The 20,917-nt window shown below is 31.9% G+C and overlaps 2 protein-coding genes across 2 annotated transcripts; both read left to right on the top strand.

Annotated features, from left to right (window-relative positions):
- The first annotated feature begins 2,596 nt into the window (after positions 1-2,596).
- LOC133822752 (uncharacterized) lies at positions 2,597-7,612 on the top strand. The gene is made up of 7 exons (XM_062255192.1): positions 2,597-3,085; positions 3,211-3,674; positions 3,795-3,978; positions 4,102-4,329; positions 4,430-4,546; positions 5,830-6,063; positions 7,245-7,612. Exons 1-7 carry the CDS (start codon positions 3,014-3,016, stop codon positions 7,458-7,460), a joined length of 1,515 nt encoding a protein of 504 aa, XP_062111176.1. The 5' UTR covers positions 2,597-3,013; the 3' UTR covers positions 7,461-7,612.
- Positions 7,613-10,861: 3,249 nt separating this feature from the next.
- Positions 10,862-15,320, top strand: LOC133822751 (transcription factor TGA2.2). Its single transcript, XM_062255191.1, has 11 exons — positions 10,862-11,386; positions 11,544-11,647; positions 11,778-11,851; positions 11,941-12,207; positions 12,648-12,731; positions 12,851-12,910; positions 13,154-13,231; positions 13,367-13,424; positions 14,049-14,320; positions 14,450-14,695; positions 14,788-15,320. The coding sequence occupies exons 1-11, from the start codon at positions 11,322-11,324 to the stop codon at positions 14,932-14,934; spliced, it is 1,455 nt and encodes a 484-aa protein (XP_062111175.1). The 5' UTR covers positions 10,862-11,321; the 3' UTR covers positions 14,935-15,320.
- Positions 15,321-20,917: the final 5,597 nt, after the last annotated feature.

Below are 20,917 nucleotides of genomic sequence, written 5' to 3'. Positions count from 1 at the left end.
CTTTTTATTATTTTCCTTAATTTATATTATGTTGTATTTTACACATTTTTCATTTTCATTTTGAAGTTGTGTTTGTATTATAACTGCCAAATAGTTGTGTACTTTTTCAAATTATTTTTTATTTTCTTCATGTAAATTTTTTTTTCGATGTAAAAATGTCTTCAACAATTATAATTGTTGCTGAAACTTTTTTATGGTACATCACAATTATATTTATATAGTATTTAATTTTGAACTGAAATAACAAAAAGTGAGTATTTTAACATTTAGAATTCTTGAAGAAGTAGATTTGTAATGAAAAAAAGACTCAATTTGAGAGGAAAAAAAAAACAAAACAAAAAAAAAAACTATTTGCTCAATTAAATATATTGATTAATTTTAAAATACATAACGTTTCTTTCTTTATTTCTTATTTTTAGTGAAAGAAAAATACATCACGTATAAAAAAAAAAAGTAATTATTGTGCAAAAAATTCAAGTAATCACCTATAGGCTTTAACCAAATGTAAAAGGCATATTTTTTAAACAAGTGAGTGGAGTTCAACTTCATATCTTGAATCACTATCTCCTATCATCATCTATAATCAATCTACATTTTCCATTTAATATCAACTCTTACTTATCTTGTTACACCTAATCCACACTCTTTTTCTTTTCATTTCTTATTGTGTATCAAGAACAAAAATTAAATTACACCTAATCCACGCAAGTTTACTTTATAATTCTTTAAATAAAAAATCATCAATACTAATCATCACTTTATAGAAAAATTTGTAAAAGAATACACATAATATTTTGAAATAAATACTATATTTATATTATTTGGGTTGTGTAAAACAATGAAGATATATGTGACACCAAATATCAATACAAATCAAATAGTAACACGATATTAACTTTTAAAGTATCATATGCGTGGTATACTAAGGTGGCGAAATAAGTTAGTCACGATTACATAATTTAAAACTCACACGAAATAAATTGGTTTGGATTATAGATAAATTGAGTTTGAGTCATAAATAATATGTCACCGACAAAAAAAGCGTGGAGTTTGAGTAGTTTGGAGTTTGAGTAGTTTTTTCTTTCTTTTTTTTCTACAATTATTAATTGAGTAAGGTCTATATTGACCACAGATTTGGTCGACGACACTAAATCAATTAAGCGATAGAAAAATAAAAATACTGAATAGTAAAACAAAAAACACTAAAAATTTATAGTGATTTGGTCCCGATAATTGGTAAAGACCTACATCCACTTGATACTTTTATTTAATAAAATCTCAAACTCAATACCAGAAAAACAAGATTCAACGGAGATTCTTAAGTCTAAGAGAGAATACAAAACAATAGAGTTTCAGTATGTAAAAAATACATGAAAAAAATAAATAAGACATTTGGTCTTATATTTATAGATTTTCTAAATTTACATGATGGGCCTTAGATAGTCTTTTATCATGATATTTATATATAAAAGTTTAAAAAAAAATACATTGTAATAAGCTGCTTGAACTATGTATCTTAAAGTTTATACTCGACCAACTATATATATATATATATATTGAACAATTACATATATAGTGACCGTTAATTGATATTCTTGTTGTAAGATTTTTGAAGCTCATTCTTCACTCATCCCAGTCACCATATTGGACCAAACTTTGATGTCGTAAAAGATTTTCTATTGCCACATGCATGTGCCATACAAGAGTGCTATGTCAACAAGTTGATTTCTAGGAATAACAGTCTCAATTAAGTATTTACTTGTAATAAATGAGTAATGACACGACACCAACACCCATTATCAATATGAATTCAAATAGACACCCTAGCTCTTACTATTACAGTATTTTCAATAAAGTGTCCAATTAGTGATGCATTGTTAAAATATAGTTCATTTTACAAAAGAATTGTTCTAATGATGTGCTAAAAGTCGTGCCAAATTTTACACATACTAAAAATTATGTCAAATTTTATACATATGATATATATTTTGCATCACTATAAATACTATATTTTTTTATTTAATTTTATGTCATTTTTATTATTTTATCAATCAAACTAGATTCTTTACTTTATTATTTTTAACTATCAACAATAAAATATTAAAAAAATTATTACTTTTAGTTTATTTTCAATAAATATCAAATGACTATTAATAAAAAATTAATTTTTGCATAAACTCTTACAATTATACATTGGAACATAGTGCTAAAATTTACATCAAATATATCACATATTAGTTTTTTTTTACCAAATATATCACAATATTTATATCTACTGTTCCGGATCATCTTTACAAGAAATGGTTGTCTAAATTATATAATTTACCTAAAATACTATGAAACAACTAACTACAAATAGCGACTTAATAAATAATGTTGTTATACATAACATGCATTGTGTAGTACCATACCTACACCTTTTTTCCTACCACATTTATATCTCATTTATTAATAATTATTACATTTTTTTCTTGACAGAAATTATTACACTATCTTTTCTTTTCTTTTTTAAAAAAGAAATCATTACACTATCTTAATATCATGGTTTTAATTTTCTCTTTTGTACAAACAATAATCATCAAACGTTTTTTTTAATAGTAACAAAATTAAGATTGTTATCTCTTAGCCTTACCATCCGTCTCTTGAATTGACAGAAATGCCCCCAGTCTGGAAAAAATGTTGCAGAAAGGGGACATAAAACCACTAAACATTCGAATCTCAGTCTCTGTCAGGACAGGAGGGGAGTGAATCCAAGTCCAACTCAAGCTCCCTCTTCTTCTTCTTCTTCTTACTGTGTTTACAGCTTCATTTTCGACTCAATAAATTCATCTTGATCAATTTTTCTTTTTTAATAATTATTATTTTCCATTAATAATTATTCAATTCATGGAGTACAGGCTCCCTTGACCTAGCTCGCTCTCGTTCGACGCCGTGCTCGTCACGTTTATATTTATATTTTTTTTTCTCTCTCTCTCCTTGGATTCAACGCGGTAATGCTTGTGTATTGGTCCTCATGGCCATGAACGACTCTCGGAGTATTTCCTCTTCTTCTGCCGATTCTGCTTCTAATGCCGCACCCGATCAGGTAGGGAAAAAAATATTCTCCTTTTAACTTTTATGAGGATCGAATTTAAATTTATTTGATTGATAGTTTGTTGGGTTTTCTTCTTCTTCTTCTTCACCCAATTGATTTTAAAAATTTATATATAGAATGTGGGGCGGAGTCGGAGGAGTGGTGACGGCGGTCAAACGCTGGGTTCTGGGCCAACGAGTCGGCGCTGGCGTGATGTTTTTTGGTTGGGAATTTTTGTTATACACCTGGTGGGATTGGGGTTCTTCCTTTCTATTCTCGGGATCAATAGATTTAAGAAAACGGATAGGTTAAATATAGATAGGTATATGGAACGAGTATTAGAGAATCGAAAGGAGCTGACTGAAACTTATTGGCCCTTTTATGCTCTTGCTGGTGGAGTTGGGACTGTTCTTGGGTGGACTTGGCTGTTGTTGTTGGGTTCTCAAGCCAATTACATGATGAAGGTATCTGTCCACATTTTGACTACTTATCTTGCTGTGATTAGCGTTTTATGTTTCTGGGGCGACCAGATTTTCTGGGGTGTCGCGTTTGCGATTGGTGCCGTATTGCAGTTCTTCTATGTCGTATCAGTTATAGATAGGTAGGTACAAGCTTAAAACTTCTGCCGAGAATTGAAGTCATGGGCATATTGTTTGTATTGGATTTTGGCATCACAATCAGTCATGTTGTTTATGGTTTTTGCTTCTGTGTTTGAATATAGACTTCCATTTACAATGCTGGTGCTGCAAAAAGCTGTGAAGATGGTATGGAGTCTCCCTGAAGTTATTAGAGTGGCATACGCGTTCATGATTGTTATGCTTTTATGGATGGGGTTATGGTCTTTTGGAGCAGCGGGTGTTGTGGCTTCAAGCATGGATAATGATGGACGCTGGTGGCTTCTTGTGGTGAGCTGGCAAGTTTTGCTCTTTATTCCATCAGTTGATATTGGATAAGAATTGCAATGAAGTCCTGTTGGTCCATGTCTCAGATGAAAGTATTTATAACAATGCTATCATGCTTAAACGCAGGTTCTCTCTGTAAGCTTATTTTGGACAGGTGCAGTTCTATGTAACACCGTACATGTTATAGTGTCTGGTATGGTGTTCCTTGTCCTCATACATGATGGTCAAGAAGTATCACCGATGCCTCCTCCGAATTCATTGGTAAAGTCTCTACGGCATGCTGTGACAACTTCTTTCGGGAGTATCTGCTATGGATCACTATTTACGGCTGCTATTCGGACACTGAGATGGGAGGTAAAGATACCGGTTCTATTCTTTCTACCAGATCTTTATTTTCATTTTTCTTTTCCAGTTTCCTAGATTTCACTTTCTAATATTCTGAAATATATTCCAGATCAGGGGAATCCGTTCAAAGATTGGCAACAATGAATGTCTGCTTTGCTGTGTTGATTTCCTTTTTCATCTTGTAGAGACTCTAGTTCGTTTTTTCAACAAGTATGCTTATGTACAGGTAGTTTAGTACCTTTCTGCTGAGTAATCTGTCATTTATTTCTTTATTTTAGATAATACATTCATCTATTTTTATGAGTTCAAAATTGACATATGACTAATAATAGGATGCTATATATAAAGATTTTAATAGGGAATGATGAATTATTATGGACAATTGGTTTGCATTGCTTGTAACTTATCATTACTTTGATTTAGTGTTCTAATTAAATTGTTAAATAGTACTCAAGAGGGTTAGACATGTGGTTTGCTCCCTCAAGATCTGAGGTTCAAGTCCCTCTTGGGTACTTGCATAGCAATGCTATAGTTTCCCGGTTCCCAAATATTTTAGCGTTAGGCGGGAGCCTATTTTAAAAAAAAAAAGTTCAGAAGTGTGGGTTTTCTAGTTTTGAGTGGGTTTTTAGTTGATTTCCAATCTTAACCATAAGGGAACAAAGCTTTCTTGTTTTTTGTTGATGGGTTTTTTTAATGCTATTTTGTTAAAAAAGAATTGGTATTGCTTTATTACTTTTATGAAGTTTCACTTGATGATCTTGATTTTGGAATTTTTAATTCTTGATTTTTTAGAGGTTAGATCGGCTTTTGGTATTGGGTTATTATTTGATACATGATGGTCTTATAAAAATGACTGGTATAAAGATCAATGATAGATCAACTGTGCTTTTGGTAGAGAATTGACAAGAAAACAACAATGATCAGCATTTTGATTTGCGCAATTCAGGGGGTAGCTTATTAACTTGTTGAAACAGTAATGAAACACAATTAAATGATTACCATGCTCATACTACATGAGAACTAACAACATGAAAATGTTCATTAGTTTACTTAGTACTGGCAAGTTGGAGTAGTTGCTGTTTTTTAGTGGTAAGTATAAAGGTAAATTATTCTCATTAAGGAGTCTAATGACAAAAAGCAAATTGATAGATCAAAAGTAGTTAGGACAAGAGTAAAACACTTGTACAACCTGAAATTTGACATATAGTCCTATTATCTGGATTAATAGACAACATTGGTGGTGGTGTACATACATAAGTTAGCTGTGATATTTTGTTGATGAGGATAACTTCTGCTCTGTAAAAAAAATGTAAATCTACTAACCTATTTTTGTTAAAATCTGAATTGTACCAATTTAGCAAATTCTATCGATACTTTCTCCCGTTTTCTTCATAATTTAATTCCTATACAAATTGAGGCGCTCCAGAGTAATAGGCTAATAGCTATCTTTTAATTTTAAATTATTTCTCATTAAGTGTGCTAATATTTTTTAATAACCTTCTATTTCAGATAGCTGTTTATGGTAAGAGCTTTAACCATTCTGCTAGGGATGCCTGGGAATTGTTCCAATCAACTGGTGTGGAAGCACTTATTGCCTATGATTGTTCTGGTGCTGTTCTACTGATGGGAACACTGTTGGGTGGACTCATCACCGGAACTTGTGCGGGAGCCTGGACATGGACAAAATGGAGTGACAGAGTGGTTATGGTTGGATTGACTGCCATGTTGATGGGAATGGTCTTGGTAATTACTCTTTCATACAACTTTTTTTCTTCTTTTCTTTCTGTTGTTAATTTCTATTGAATCCTTTTTCGATAGCTCGTTCATAGTTATCTATTTCATTTTTATGAATGTCTTCTCTCACACTTCAACCAATATATAAATATTGGGAACGACTACGGCGTTGACAGTTTTTTGTCAACACCAGTGTTACAAAAGTTGGTTTTGGCATGTGAATAGTTATATATGACAGTGTGTATTGTAGTCATTTAGAACATCTCACAAAGGTTCAAGAAATTCCGAATAATTTACGATGCAAAAAACAAGGTTCAAACAGCTTGTTGCACGCGTGCACTGAAAATTCGACTATTTGAACATTGTTTTCGATCCCTTAAATTATTCGGATGTTCTTGAAAATTTGTGGGATGTTCTAAATGACTACAATACTGTAATAGTAAAAAATTAGAATTTATAACTATCCACATGCCGAAACCAACTTTTGTCAACACCAGTGTTGACAGTGTTTTTCACTATCCACGTGTCGAAACCAATTTTTGTCAACACCGGTGTAGTCCCTATAAATATTACATATATGAATATATTTATAACCATAGCACACCCTCTATTGTCACTGAAAGTCTAAAACCAAAATGTATACCCGCTATTATTGAATAAAAAAAGGTACCCCACTAACATATTTTAAACCAAAATTGTTATTTTAAAATAATATTTAAAATTAGAAACCAAAAATTAATAACATTCTGATACATAAATTTATCAGGAAAAAAAATTATATCATTGACTTATTCATATCTTTCTGAATTATTCTCATGTCTCTTCAATTTTAATTTCAAATTTGGAACTTCAATCAAATTATAAAGTCACTAAAACAATTTTTTTAGTCCCATACAATAAAGCTTGATTTCCATATTAATGCTACAAGGCAAACTTAAAGTGTCCAACAGTACATTATATGTCATTTGATGTGGTTGCATTTAAAATTGGACACCCTTTATTATAATTTAACAAGCAATTAGACACTCGAAATTACACATAAAATGTGTTTAAAAAATAGTATAGTATATATAGCGCATGGAATACCTGATTATATGGTGAGGTCAATCTTGGGAAAAATAAAGTCTGTTAGCAGTAAGAGTTTGTTACTGATATGGCATGGTGAAAGGGATTGAAGGTGTAATTTTCAGGTGGGACTGGCAATGGTGGTTGTGGAAAGTGCAGTTACATCCATATACATATGCTACGCGGAGGATCCCTTACTAATCCATAGGTGGGATGCTGAATTTTTCAACCAAATGTCGGAGACACTCCACCAGCGCCTTCAGTATAGGAGTGCCCGAGCCAGGGAAGTTTTAACTCACAGTCGATTTGATGCCCAAATTCAAGAAACACTTCCTGTTTGAAAACCCTTTTTACATGATTTGTTACTTTAAATGTACAATGTAATCCATTGTCTCCTTAATTTATTCATCAATATTTTACATGGAAGAATTTTGCACTTTAGATATTATCTGTTTAGATATTTTACTCATTATGGCATTGGTAGATTTTGGAATCTCAAACCAATCAACTCTTTAGCCTATAAAAGAATGTGGTTAGAGTTTGAACTATAGGAATGATGCTTTGGGAAAAGATAGTACTAGAAACGAATCGAATGTTGGGAGAGCAGCTATATAAGTTAGTTGAACAAATAATGAAGGGGACACTGCGTTGGGACATTGTTTTTTCAACATATCTTTTTATCTGTGTTAATAGGTATATTAGCGTTTAAGTTGTGCCTTGAAATGAAAGTTGAACCATCAATTTTCATCTCGTTTAGACTGTCTTGATTGAGTTTGTCATGCAGTAAATTAATGACAAAGAAAAGTATAAAAAAGAGAAGAGCTCTATCCAAGTACGCATATACAATACACTGTAGTGTAGGCCGATATTTTGTCTTGGGCAAGTAAATGCTAAGAAAGGCAACCCAAGTTACCACCTTTTCTTCCTTTTACCCTTTCTTACCATGCCTCGTGCTTGTTCTCAAAATATGTTTTTGATGGTTATTGCTCAATATTGGAAAGCAATTTTCTGTCTTTCAAGAAGAGAGGCACACCTACTTTCTTTACATCAACATTTTTGTGAAAGAAACAATTTATCAGAAAAAAATATACATATATATATTTTTAATATATCTTATGTTATACATTACTAACAATAGAACATTTTTATTTATCAGAATAGGCCTTGGAAATGTATGTATATACATTAAAGTACAATAAAGTATTGCATATTAGGGGCCCATCAACTGCAAAATCAACCTGGTCCTAACTTTCTTTCCCTTTGATTTCAAGATTCTAATTCAGAATATCCTTTCCCTTGTCTTTATTTTTTTTCCTTCAGTGAACTGTGAAACTGTGAGCTTCAACCAAGAAAGAAAGAGAGGCATGTAGGAAAGACAGCTTAGACTACTAGTCTATCATCTTTAGACTATACAGAGGTCTAAGAAAAAAGCATATTCGTCACGGCCTTGGTTTTTTTTCTGGATTATATGAAAAGCCAAATTATATCCAAATTTTTTTCCATTTGTAGCAAGTAATTATTTAAGTCATTATTAACAAAGATGCTTGTATCAGCAAACAAAAGGCTCTAAATTGAACCCCGTGCATGAAATGATAGAAGAAAAACTGAGCTGATAATAAAGAATCAAAAGGACACGAAGAGAATCTCCTCAATCGTTTTCCCTATTTTAGGTTGGGCCTGAAAAGTTGAAAAGCCCAATTCCCTTTCAATCACTTTTCCTTTTAATGGTTTTTTTTTCTTCATTATTGAAAATCCTTTTCTTCGTTTAACGTAAGGTTCAAACAACTTTTTCTCTTCCAATTCTTATCATTTTCTATACACAAAGAGACCTGAGTTATAGTTCTTATCACAGTTGTAGAAGCTTACAGAAAATCACTAATAAAGCTGGTGAAGGGAAAGTAATAAAAAGGAAAAAAAAAAGTTATATCACGTGCCTCAGTAGACAATTTTAGTATTCTATTTCTATATGCTAAGATGTCACGTGACTGAGTACATCCTCAAAACGGCAGCGCATTAAGAAACAATTGCATGCTGTAAAAGAGTACAAAATGATTAAATAAAAGAAAGACCAGCCAAATAGAAGAAGAAGAAGAAGAAGCAGAAAGTAGAAGTAGATAAGTGGTACTTGAAGAAAGTGGTAGCCCAAAAGTGAAAAAAAAAATAGAGAAGAAACAGACAAAAAACAAAACAAAAACTAAAGAGGGGCTCGGGAAAGTGTACGATTGCCGTATGAAATGCGTCATATTCTTTTGGCTTTTGGCATTTAACTCAAATCATTTTTTTAATATATATATTTTTTCTTTTCGAAAAATGATTACAAGTTTTTTTCTTCTATTATTTGTTGTGTGTAATAGTAATATATGTGTCTGTAGCTCTGGCACTGGCACTGGCACTGGCACTGGCACAGAGCCTGGGGCTGGCTGAGGGTGAGGGTGAGGGGCTAGAAACTCGTCGTGGACAGTTTACCCAAGAGGTTCCTTTCAAGCAAAGCCTTGTTTTTAAAGCCTCATAAATGAAAAAGATAAACCAAAAAAACATAACACATTATACTATCTTATTATATTCTTACACTTTTACCTATGAAACTCTCTTTCTCTCTCTCTCCACAGATTGTGTATTTCCCAGTTCATATTTTGTAAAAAGGGGTTATTGAGAGTGAAAAAAAAAGCATCTAATTCTATGCCCTAATAAAAACCTAAGTTCAAGTTACCTATAGTAGGAAGAGAGGCCCAGATAGAGGACAAACCAGGGAAGGGATCAGCTAAGTAGGGGGTCGTTTTTCTTTTTTTGGTCTTGGGGAGTGGGACTCGTAGGTACTCACTCTCTTCATCAATGCGTGTGAGTGAGAGTACATTTTTTTTATTAATACAAAATTACCACTACTGAAATAGTCAAATATATATTTAATGCAAGTAGAATATATTATGTTTAACTGTTTAGTCACTTTCTTCTTTTTCTTTCTTCATAATGCCTAACTTTGTGAATACATTTAATATAAGGTTTGTGGCTCTACTAAGCAAAAGTACCAAAAGCTTAATCCTTAATGTTAATTGCACCAAAGAGAACCCTAATAAGTTATGCTTTTTTTTCTTCTATTTGTTGTTGCTTGCTTTGTGGTTGTGAAATTAACAAGTTGATAAGTGGGAGCTATATGTATTCCATTAATTGAAAGTCAATCTATTCCATTTTTTTTAATTTCAAATATTTTATCTGTTTTCAAAAGGGAGAGCCTTCTAGATTTTTTTTTATTAATACAAAACATTCCCATCTCTCCCATCTTTCCAGTTTTTTAAAACATAATATTATTAATATAATTTACGTACGGACCTTGTTAGCAGTAGCTATCAAAGTTTGGTTCATATAATCATAGCATAATCATGTTCTTCATTGATATGCTCTTCAATCCAATAATTAAAAAACTTGCCACTTGAATGGACCCAAATATTCTATTGTTAAACCATGTTAACCCTATCGTATTTATCTACACCCACAACCCTCATCAGCTTATCATTTGCCTTAACAATTGTTATATTATATAATGTGACTTTTCAATCGAATATATAAAACTATTGTGTTAGTATAAAACGAATTCAATGGTTGAAGACAAATGTGAAATATTATTAAATATATATATATATATATGAAGACATAATTTCCTACTTTATCATAAAGTTTTCAAAAGATGAGTGCTTTGGTTAAACACCCTACTCATTCTCAACTCTACACGAATATGTTTGGTTTGCATAGTGAAAAAAATGACCAAAAGGGTTCATTGGAGCAAACATTATCCAGGTGGTGGTGATAGTAATCTATATCCATATATATATAAATGAGTGAAAAGAACGCAGGAGGGTAAGAGAGTGGGGAGATGAGAAAGAAGTATGTGGGGGTATTGGGAAACTAAAATCCCAAGTCAGAAAGCAATAATAAAAAAGCCTGTTCTTTTCCTTAAATTATTTTAATATACTAAAGGAGCCGTACTGATACGCTATCCTGTTCTTAAAGATACATCAAGATTTTCTTCACTTCAATGCTCTTTCTCTCTATCTCTCTTCTGATTGCTCTTTCTTCCTCCTCCTCCGAAGAGCTGTATTATTACTTCATTAGCTCATACATGTAATCCAAACCCATCTCTTTGTTTTTTTGCTATAAGTTTCAGAGAGAATAGCTACTACTAAATTTAGTAGTTATAGTAATTAAAAATGCAAAGCTTTCGAGCAGCTCCATCAAACCCTCAATTGTACACTCACTCTTCCTTCTATTTCAGGTCTTGTTTTTCTATCTTTTATATTACTCCTTTTTATTTTTTTGGTTTTTTAATGTTTGGTTGGTTATGGTTTGTTTTACCAGAATATCAACTTGTGAAGAACCTTCTTTGATAAATTATAATTTGTTTCTCTGTTTGGTGATATGGAAAAAAACAGGGGAGATGAGTGTAGCCGAAACCAAACACGGTTCTCGGATCTTGGGGAGCTTGAACACTCCGCAGCCGCTTTTCCTCACGATGATGCTGTTGATTTAAGCCCAAGTATCCTCTTTTCTCATCTCTCTTTTGTACACATATATATTTATGTATATATGGACATTATCGTTTACAAGTAAGTAACACATAAACATCTCTAACTACTCTTCTTTTGTGGATATTTGGTTTCTTGTAGGCTCCATCTTCAGTTTAAAATCAAACAACATCGCTGTTTTACCTAATAACTTACACCTCGGGGCTTTCAACCCGGTAAGGCATCTCTACCCACCTTTTTCATTCTTTTTTATTTTTTCATTTCTGGGTTTTTCTCTGTCATGACAAGCGACATGGTTTTGTAGAGTGCAGTGTGTTTGGACATAGCTCCAACGACAACAGAGACGAGCTGCGTCGACACAGGGCAAGGCCAAGGGTTGCAACAGCAACAGCAACAGTTGGTGTACCATCATCATCATCTGCAGCAGCGGCAGCAGCAGCAGAAGCCGACGAAGGTCGTCGTTTCACCTTTGGGAAGCGGACACTTTGAGAATTGGGGTGATTCAGCCATGGCAGACAATAGCCAGCAGACTGACACTTCTACAGATGTTGACACCGATGATAAAAACCATGTTAGCTACCCTCTCCTTCCCCTGTTTTTCAAATCTCTCTATTATTATTATTATTATTACGAGAGTGGGAATCTTTAAATTTTGTTTAAAAGCGGGACAACTTGGAATTAGCAATTTTGTTTTTTGGGTGCAAATTCTCTTGGATTTGTTTTTTTACTTGATCGATGCCGGGTCAGTTGATGGGACCCAATTTTGTAAAAATAGTAGTTGTGTAGCACTACTGTGCCATGGGCCATGGCTCAGTTAAACAAAATATTTCTGATGGGAATCATATCTTAATCACGTATCTAAATTCATCAGAGGATTTTCAGCAGAGGACTAATTTTTTTTTTTTTTTGTCTGTAACGGAGTATAGTAAATTTAATCACTTTGTATAAACTTTAATTTTGTTCAGAAATGGCAGTGAAGTATCTGATTGCAGCTTTTGGTTTTGTCTTTAGTTTCAAGGAATGCAGCATGCCTCACTTGTAGTCGTGGATTCCATGGAGGACCAGTCAGCCAAGGTCATAACTGGTGACCAAAAGGTCATTCATTCACACCTTCTTTCTCAGTCTGTTGTAGTTATTATTAGAATTTTATTTATTTATTTATTTGTATGTTTTATTTGGAATTTAGTATTGTCTTTTGGGCATCAAATTTGCAGACACTGCGCAGGCTGGCTCAGAATCGAGAGGCAGCAAGGAAGAGTCGACTTAGGAAGAAAGTAAGTAATGCATCTTTTATACTTAATTAGTATGTTTATGTATTCTCTCAGGCTTGGATTAAAGATAAGTAGAGTTTTAGATGAATAGAAAATGTACATTTAAATTGTTGGTTTGGTGTGTCCTTAAGTAAAAATTTTGAAACTCATCAACTGTTGAAACATGGAAAAAAATGGCAATGTCAAAAGTCTTAAGTTAATGAATGGAATATATTTGGATGATTTATAGGTTTTGGTTTTGGATAGGCATATGTCCAGCAATTGGAGAGTAGTCGACTTAGGCTTTCACAACTAGAGCAAGAGCTTCAACGAGCACGTCAACAGGTACACTCAAGGGGAGGGGTTGTAAAATTTTCCTGGCTATGGTAATTTTCCGGGAAAGTGGGAATGTTTTGTGTGTTGCTGCCTTGTCATGTTTGAAACTCGTTTAGTCACAGCTTTGTTAATGTCTTAATGCAGGGTATGTTTATTGCTTCTGGATTTTCAGGGGATCATAATCAGTTGATGGCAGGAAATGGTACGTATTATTTATTAGCAAGCTTTAATTTTTTTTTAGAAAAGTTGGCCCTTACTGGGCCCAGCTGGGGTTCGAAGCCCAGGCTTAACTTTTATCGTTATAATTTTATTAAAACCGGTTCAGAATCTGATATATTATGTAACAGTAAGATAAAACCTTGGAAATATTTGGTTAGATGAGCATTTGAAAGTAGGGTACAATTGTTTAAACTTCTTGTATGTTTCTCTCAGAGTGAATAGAGTTTGGTAGAGTGGACTGGTGAAGACTTTTGTTCACCATTTATTGTTACAATTAATGATATGAAATCCATGGAAAGTTGAACCATTGACTACTGTACTAAACTCTGTAGCAAGGCACCAAGAAGAAAAGATGTTTGAGTGTCAGTAGGCATGAAATTTTTTTAATAGGGGGTGCCTGAAATAAAAGATGTTTAAGTGTCAGTTGACATGAAAAAAAAAATTAATAGGGAGTACCGGAAATTAAAAAGTAGCAAAAACCAGATGAATAATAAGCGCAAATTTGGGAATAATAAGAACATATTTGATGATCACATTCCGTGAACAATCATCTTATGTGCATGACATTGTCACATGTTTCTGAGAATGTTTTTTTTTTCACTTCTAGGGGCGCTTGCATTTGACCTGGACTATGCACGCTGGCTTGATGAACAACAACGGTTAATAAATGATCTAAGATCGGCTGTAAATTCCCACATGGGCGACAATGAGTTACGTGTTCTTGTTGATGGAGTGATGGCGCACTACGATGAAATATTCAGGCTGAAGAGCATTGGTGCCAAGGCTGATGTCTTCCACATGCTCTCTGGCATGTGGAAGACCCCCGCCGAGAGGTGTTTTATGTGGTTGGGCGGGTTCAGATCATCAGAAGTTCTCAAGGTGGTCATCTATAGTTTCATTTTTTACTCATTTGTATTGCATTTTTACTAAATAAGACTGAGAAAGAAAGAAAATTAAGCTCTTGGACTTGTTTTCTTCCATTGATTGTTTCTTGTGTTGGAGATTCAGATACTAGGGAACCACCTCGAACCTTTGACAGATCAACAGTTGTTGGGCATATGTAACCTACAGCAATCTTCTCAACAGGCTGAGGACGCCTTGTCACAAGGCATGGAAGCTCTGCAGCAATCTCTTGTGGAAACGCTTTCCTCAGCCACGCTAGGGCCCGCTGGATCAGGAAATGTTGCTGATTACATGGGTCAAATGGCTATCGCAATGGGCAAGCTGGCTACTCTAGAGAACTTCCTTTACCAAGTAATTATTCATTCTTAATTTTTATCTTCAACATTGATGAGACAATAAAAACTTGTCTAACTCGCTTGTTTTCAATCATTTTTACCTGTTAGGCTGATCTTTTGAGGCAGCAAACTCTACAACAAATGCATCGAATTCTGACCACTCGCCAAGCTGCTCGTGCTCTACTCGTCATAAATGATTACTTTTCTCGCCTTAGAGCACTCAGTTCGCTATGGTTGGCGCGCCCCAGGGAGTGATATACCTCATTCTCAATTTAACTGTCATGTAACTTAACATCTTAATTAATTAAGCAGCGATATTCCCATACGTTAGGAAGAAGAATTTAACAGTTCTGGGAAGAAAGGCAAATATAGCAAAGCCCTTTAGGTTGGCATAGTGAATATGATGATATGTATATGGCTTCCTAGAACATAACCCGGTGGGCCCAATGGTGACTAATGGTAAAATTAGTAGGGATACTTCTTTCTTTTCCTAGCTCTTGGGGCAAGGACCGATTCATGTATAACCCATTTTCCCCTTATATGGAGGTAGCCTATACCAACTTTTATTTTACAAGGAATGTGTTAAAAATGATTAGTAGTTGTTTAAACAAGCATTAAAAATGTAATGTGCCATGTTATGCTTTTTTACCTGTCTTTTTTCTTGCCAAGTTGGAAGATTGTCTATTGCCTTAATCATACGCATAACAAACTAAATTTTTTTTGCAGAGGAGAGATATCTCTTTAAACAAACACCCCACAAAAGAGCCCTTACTTGCAATGTTAAATTTTTCAGCAATTGAAGTTGCTATATTCTAATATTACTAAGAAAATAAATGAAGATAATATTTACCAGGGACATTATTAAGAAATAAATTTAGTATAATATTTATCAGGGACAATTCTTGGTGGTCCTTGGGGAATAACAGAATAAAAAGAAAAGAGAAATATTTGTGGTAATTTAAGTTCATACTATAATTATGTGACTCTGCAAAATGTGGTTCAATTCGGGTTGAAAGTAGCTATGTGTTAAGCATAGCTCTTGTGGAATGTGAATGTTTTTTTATCTCTACCATTAATGTATTTCACCAACCTATGTGCATATTTGACACAATGCTATAATTTACTATATTACACAAAATTCTCTTTCCAATGTAAGCATATCTAAGAGTGTTAAAAGACCATGATGTATTTTACACAATTTTTTTTTTCTTTTAGGCTTTCTCCTATAATATATATAAATGTAAGTGTGTGAGTTTTAGTGTGGTATTTATTTAGTGTGTGGTATAAATATATATATATATATATATTCTAGTTAAAAGCAAATACGAAATATTTAGTTTTATTTAGAAAATATATTAATGTATATTAATTGTAATATAAATTTTAAATAAATAAACAATGTCATACATTATAAAAGAATGACATAAACATATTAAAAAAATAAACCAAAAACATTGTCTATAGTTTAAAAAAATTGTTAAACCAAAAATCTATTAAATACATATTTTATATATATATATATATTTATATATCTATAAATATGGTGCATTCTAGTTGTTAAAAAAAATTATAAATTAAAACTACGAATTTAAAAATTTTATCTAATAAAATATTAATTATTTAATTTAAATTTTTTTAAAAGCATTAAAAAATTATGTATAAATATATATTATTTAATTAATGGCTAGAACAATTAAAATAAGTAATTTCTCATTAAAAAAAAAGTAAACGACAAAATAAGAAAATATGCATATTTAGGTTTTATTTTACTATTACATATATGTTTGAATAAACAAAATACGATAAATAACAAAATAAATAATTAATAAAATAAAGAAAAGAATATATTTAAGCACATAAATATTTTTTTGGTATACTTTTTAAAACATAATTGATGGAGTGATTTAAATACTTTAATATGAAATTTTAAAATATGTGATGATAAATTATTATAGCTTATTTATTACTTTTATTTATTTTCAATTTTATTTACTTTATTTAGATGGTTTTATTATTTTTTTAAAATGAATTATTTACCTTATATAGATAATTTAAAACTATCAGTGTTAGATTACAATAAAAAAGTGTTAAATTTAACTGAAACAACAAATTCTGTTAAACTCATATTTATAATATATAAATATATAATAATATAATATAATATTATATATATTTATATTATATTGTTTTGGGTATTTTTATATTATTCTTTAAGATTTATTAATTAGTTGTTTTGTCATTACAATATTTATAGTGAGCATTTTTATAGTATTTTTTTAGTTTATTTTATAAATTTGGGTTAATTTGAAATAAAGTATAATTATATTTGATAATATATAAATAAATATTAAAATATATAGAGATATTATTAAACGTAAGAGAAAATATTTAAAATAATTAAAAAATATTAAAGTTGAGTTTTGGTGATGTAAAATAGAGAAACTCATATATAGTATTGATTAAAGCCCAAAACGTACATTCACTAAGCGGTGGTTATAGTATAGATCAGGTGGCCGATTTCACAAGAAGACAAATAAATAAAGTTAATAAATAAATTAACAAATTTAAGAGATAAATAATATAAGGAAAATAGAACAAGTGATAATTTTGTGTTTTTGAGATTAAAGATTGTAAATAAACATAGGATAAAAGTGTGATGTAACAAAATGTAACAAGTAGGAAGGATCAAGAATCACCAATATGCATACTTATTTATTTGGATCTTTGATTCACAAATGAATAGTTCACATCTTAACTATTCATTTGAAAGATTTAACATTGAAGCACAAATATATTTCACAAAAATGCATTCAAGTGTTTAATATTCTTTATCATGGAAGGATGAGATAAATCTTATGATAAATCTAAAAATGACATTATACCATTGATAATAATGAAATAAAATATTGGATATAAAATCTAACACACATATTACTTTTATTATTTATAAAATACATAGAAAAAGCATGATTAATTCTATACTGATTTAGGAAAAGTAAATATATATGAATGAGATGGAGAAAATGATAAAGACATTATCTATATTATTTTCACTAATTTGATAATACATTGAAAGTGCTTGACACAATCTATATACTATTAGTAAACATAAATAAAGATAACAAGATGAAGATAATAAAGAAAATAAATCACTCAAATATATAAATTTTAAGCACACGGTGAATAAAAAAACCCAAACAAAGTCATAATGCATATAGGATCATCCTAAGAAGGTTAGCCTATTATGCTAGACATTCTCATAAAATTCTAGAGAGAAAATGTGAGAAATGAGATTAAATGTTGGTAGAGTTTTGTTACCTAAAAATTACATACTAAATATGAAAGAAGAGTCCCTATTTATAGAAAAAGAAAAAGACTAAAAAGAAATTAAACTACAAATGAGGTTTACAAAATAAATCTGAAATATTAATAATAAAATATGATTTTGAAAAATCAAATCTTATTATTAATATTAACCTAACTGTTGACGCGGTTCTTCGGCAACAGGTAATTAAGAGAAGAAGAGAAAGAGATTAGCACTCAAGATAGAACCGTCACAGATATGAAATCTTATATATTGAACTAGGTGACTCAAGACACGTTTTTAAGTGGTTCAAAGGTTAAAATCATTCTACTCCACTAGTCAATATTATTCATCCTCTCTGGGTATTCTATTTACAAAGTATATAGTCCTTCAAAGACTATTTTTTCCAACCCCTATCAACTCCCAGGGTCTCCATATTTATAGGAGAAGGCACCTGGAAGTTGGTAGGGAGGTCATCCCGTGACCTTACCATTTGTCATATCCACTCTGTGGCATTCATGATTAATTCCTAAACCTGACACATAAGTGTGGTCTAATCAGCATGGAAGGATATAATGGGCCGCACGGCCCAACCCATCCGTGGGTGTCTGACACGCACGTTCCTACTGCGTGTCCGAGAAGTCAAGGGGATATCAGACACGTGATGTCAGATATATGCACGTTTATCTTGCGTGCGTTGATTTCATAAAGGCTCAGAGCTTCCTGGGCTCCTCGCGACACGAACAGCTCGTATTCCAAGCTGTTCTCCTGGCGTGGCCTTCAGATGCCCCTCTCGAGCTGAGAAGATTTGCCCTGGAAATAGGATCTTCGTCCGATGGGCACCTCGGACTAAACCTGATTAGTCCGAGGCTCGTCCTGCTAACCAGCCCGTGGGAAAATCAGGGCGTACACTAACTATTTTAGTGAATGGTCATCATGCCTCTTTTTCTAAGTCAACAACAAAATGTGAGCTTTAAAGCTCAAAATGGAAGGTACAAGGCCCAAAATGCACAAGAAAATGCCCTGGTGGGTGGCTGGTGACAGTTGGTGGGTTTGACCAACTCACAGCCAGTGGGAGCACGCCACGTGGTGCGGCTGGGCAAGGGAAAAAGGCAGCAGCAGGTGGATGGGTTAGACGCGAGTCCGGGTCAGGCAATGGGTTGATCTCAGGTCGCGTAGGCGAGTAAGCGGGCTGGGCGCAGGTCACTGGGCGGAGCTGGAGGACGTGTGGCGCACATCTGTCGCGCCACTTGGCACCCTGGGGGTTGGCTGACGAGGCGGGCTAGGGAGTGGACGTGGGCTGGGGTGAAGGAGTTGGGCCTGCTCCTTTGCTTCAAGAATGCCATCTTTTAAACTCTTTTTTCAGTTTTAACTCATTTTTTCTCCTTTCTTTTAATTAATGTCCAAATGTAATTTATTTATTGAAAATTAAACACAAATTAAATTAAATTAAAATTAATATTTTCAATTATAAATATATATTACAATAAATTTATAAAAATATTTATTAAAACTTAATCTATTTTTCATTTTAAAATTAATAAATTGATATTTTTGAGCACTAATTAGATATTACGAGGTAAAATAAGAAAAATATTGTTTTGGTGATGTATAATGAAAAAAAATAGCACACCTAGTGTGATTGCTCTAACATCTACATTAATGTCATATGTTTATAAACAAATTTGACATTCACTTCCCTTTAACTTAGCAAAAAATAAATAGTTTTTTTTTTCTTTATACATATTTAATTTGTTGCTAGTATATTTTGTCAATGCTTATTAATCAATACACTTTTTTCAATGGTCATGCCATGCCAATCAATGTGGAAAATATTACGAACATAAGACTAATAATTGTGTCATGTCATGCTAGCACAATCCATGTAAGTGGAGCATAGATGTGATTTATTTCTTAGTTAAATGTTCTAAATATTAGTCTGCACAATCCTTAACCTCTTTTTTTTTTTTTTTTAACATGGCGAGTAGACATCCAATTTTTTAGGACCAAAATCAACTCATTTTAAATATTTTAAATTGACTTCGATTCATTACTTCTAAATTGTAAATAAAGAAAATATGATGATCAAGGTACTCCAAAACACAACACAATTGAATCGAACACAATCACCGAAGAAAATAACAGAATAAACAAGACACCTAACATGCAATGCAAGGCAAGCTTTGAACGTAGTCTAATTCAAATATTAGTTGAAGGTTAAGACCCTCAAATCAAAGAAAATCCAATCAGGTCACATTAAACCAATATCAATAGTAAACACTTGGTACAATGGTATATTTTTAATAAAGAGAAGTGAAAATATATGATGTGCTTCGATGTCTAATTAACACGTACAATCAAATACTAATAAAAGAAGTTAAGAAATTATTTGGAAAAAATTTTTTAGTAATTTTTTATGCTACAGATAATTAATTTCAACCAAAAAATAGCTAAATATTAGAGGCATCCCATTAATTAAAACATAAATTAATTTTTAACATTTTATTTCAATAATTTTTCTGACATTCTTTAATTTATTTTTTTTTGTTAATTTTAATAATTTTATTTTATCTTGTTTCCATAATTTTTTTAACATAATGTATAATTTTTTATTAGAAAAAAGCTTTTACTTTAACACATTTTTATATTTTTTGCATTAATTTTTTTAATTTAAATATTTATAATATATATTATTTATATGTATTTTTTAGAATATGAAAAATAAAAAAATGTAAGCATAAGCTAATAAAAGATATATTATATAACCCTTAATTTTTAATAAAAATAATGTGTGTGCAAATAAAATGCCCCGCCCGGCCGCCCCCCTAACTAGATTAAAGATTACGGTAATTCTCTCTTAGGAAAATTAAACAGATTTTTTAGATCAATTAACAGAACGTATTATTATTTTTTTATAAAGTTTAAAACCTAGTC

Source organism: Humulus lupulus, chromosome 3, assembly GCF_963169125.1.
Source record: "Humulus lupulus chromosome 3, drHumLupu1.1, whole genome shotgun sequence".
NCBI lineage: Eukaryota > Viridiplantae > Streptophyta > Magnoliopsida > Rosales > Cannabaceae > Humulus > Humulus lupulus.
Note: the sequence above shows the minus strand (reverse complement) of the source record. Positions and strands in the feature narration are given on the sequence as shown.

Coding starts and splice junctions, on each gene's coding strand:
- LOC133822752 (XM_062255192.1), top strand. CDS start 3,014: ATGGCCATGAACGACTCTCGGAGTATTTCCTCTTCTTCTGCCGATTCT. Junction 3,675..3,794: donor GTCGTATCAGTTATAGATAG/GTAGGTACAAGC, acceptor GTTTGAATATAG/ACTTCCATTTACAATGCTGG. Junction 4,547..5,829: donor ACAAGTATGCTTATGTACAG/GTAGTTTAGTAC, acceptor CTTCTATTTCAG/ATAGCTGTTTATGGTAAGAG.
- LOC133822751 (XM_062255191.1), top strand. CDS start 11,322: ATGCAAAGCTTTCGAGCAGCTCCATCAAACCCTCAATTGTACACTCAC. Junction 11,852..11,940: donor ACCTCGGGGCTTTCAACCCG/GTAAGGCATCTC, acceptor ATGGTTTTGTAG/AGTGCAGTGTGTTTGGACAT. Junction 12,911..13,153: donor AGAGTCGACTTAGGAAGAAA/GTAAGTAATGCA, acceptor GGTTTTGGATAG/GCATATGTCCAGCAATTGGA.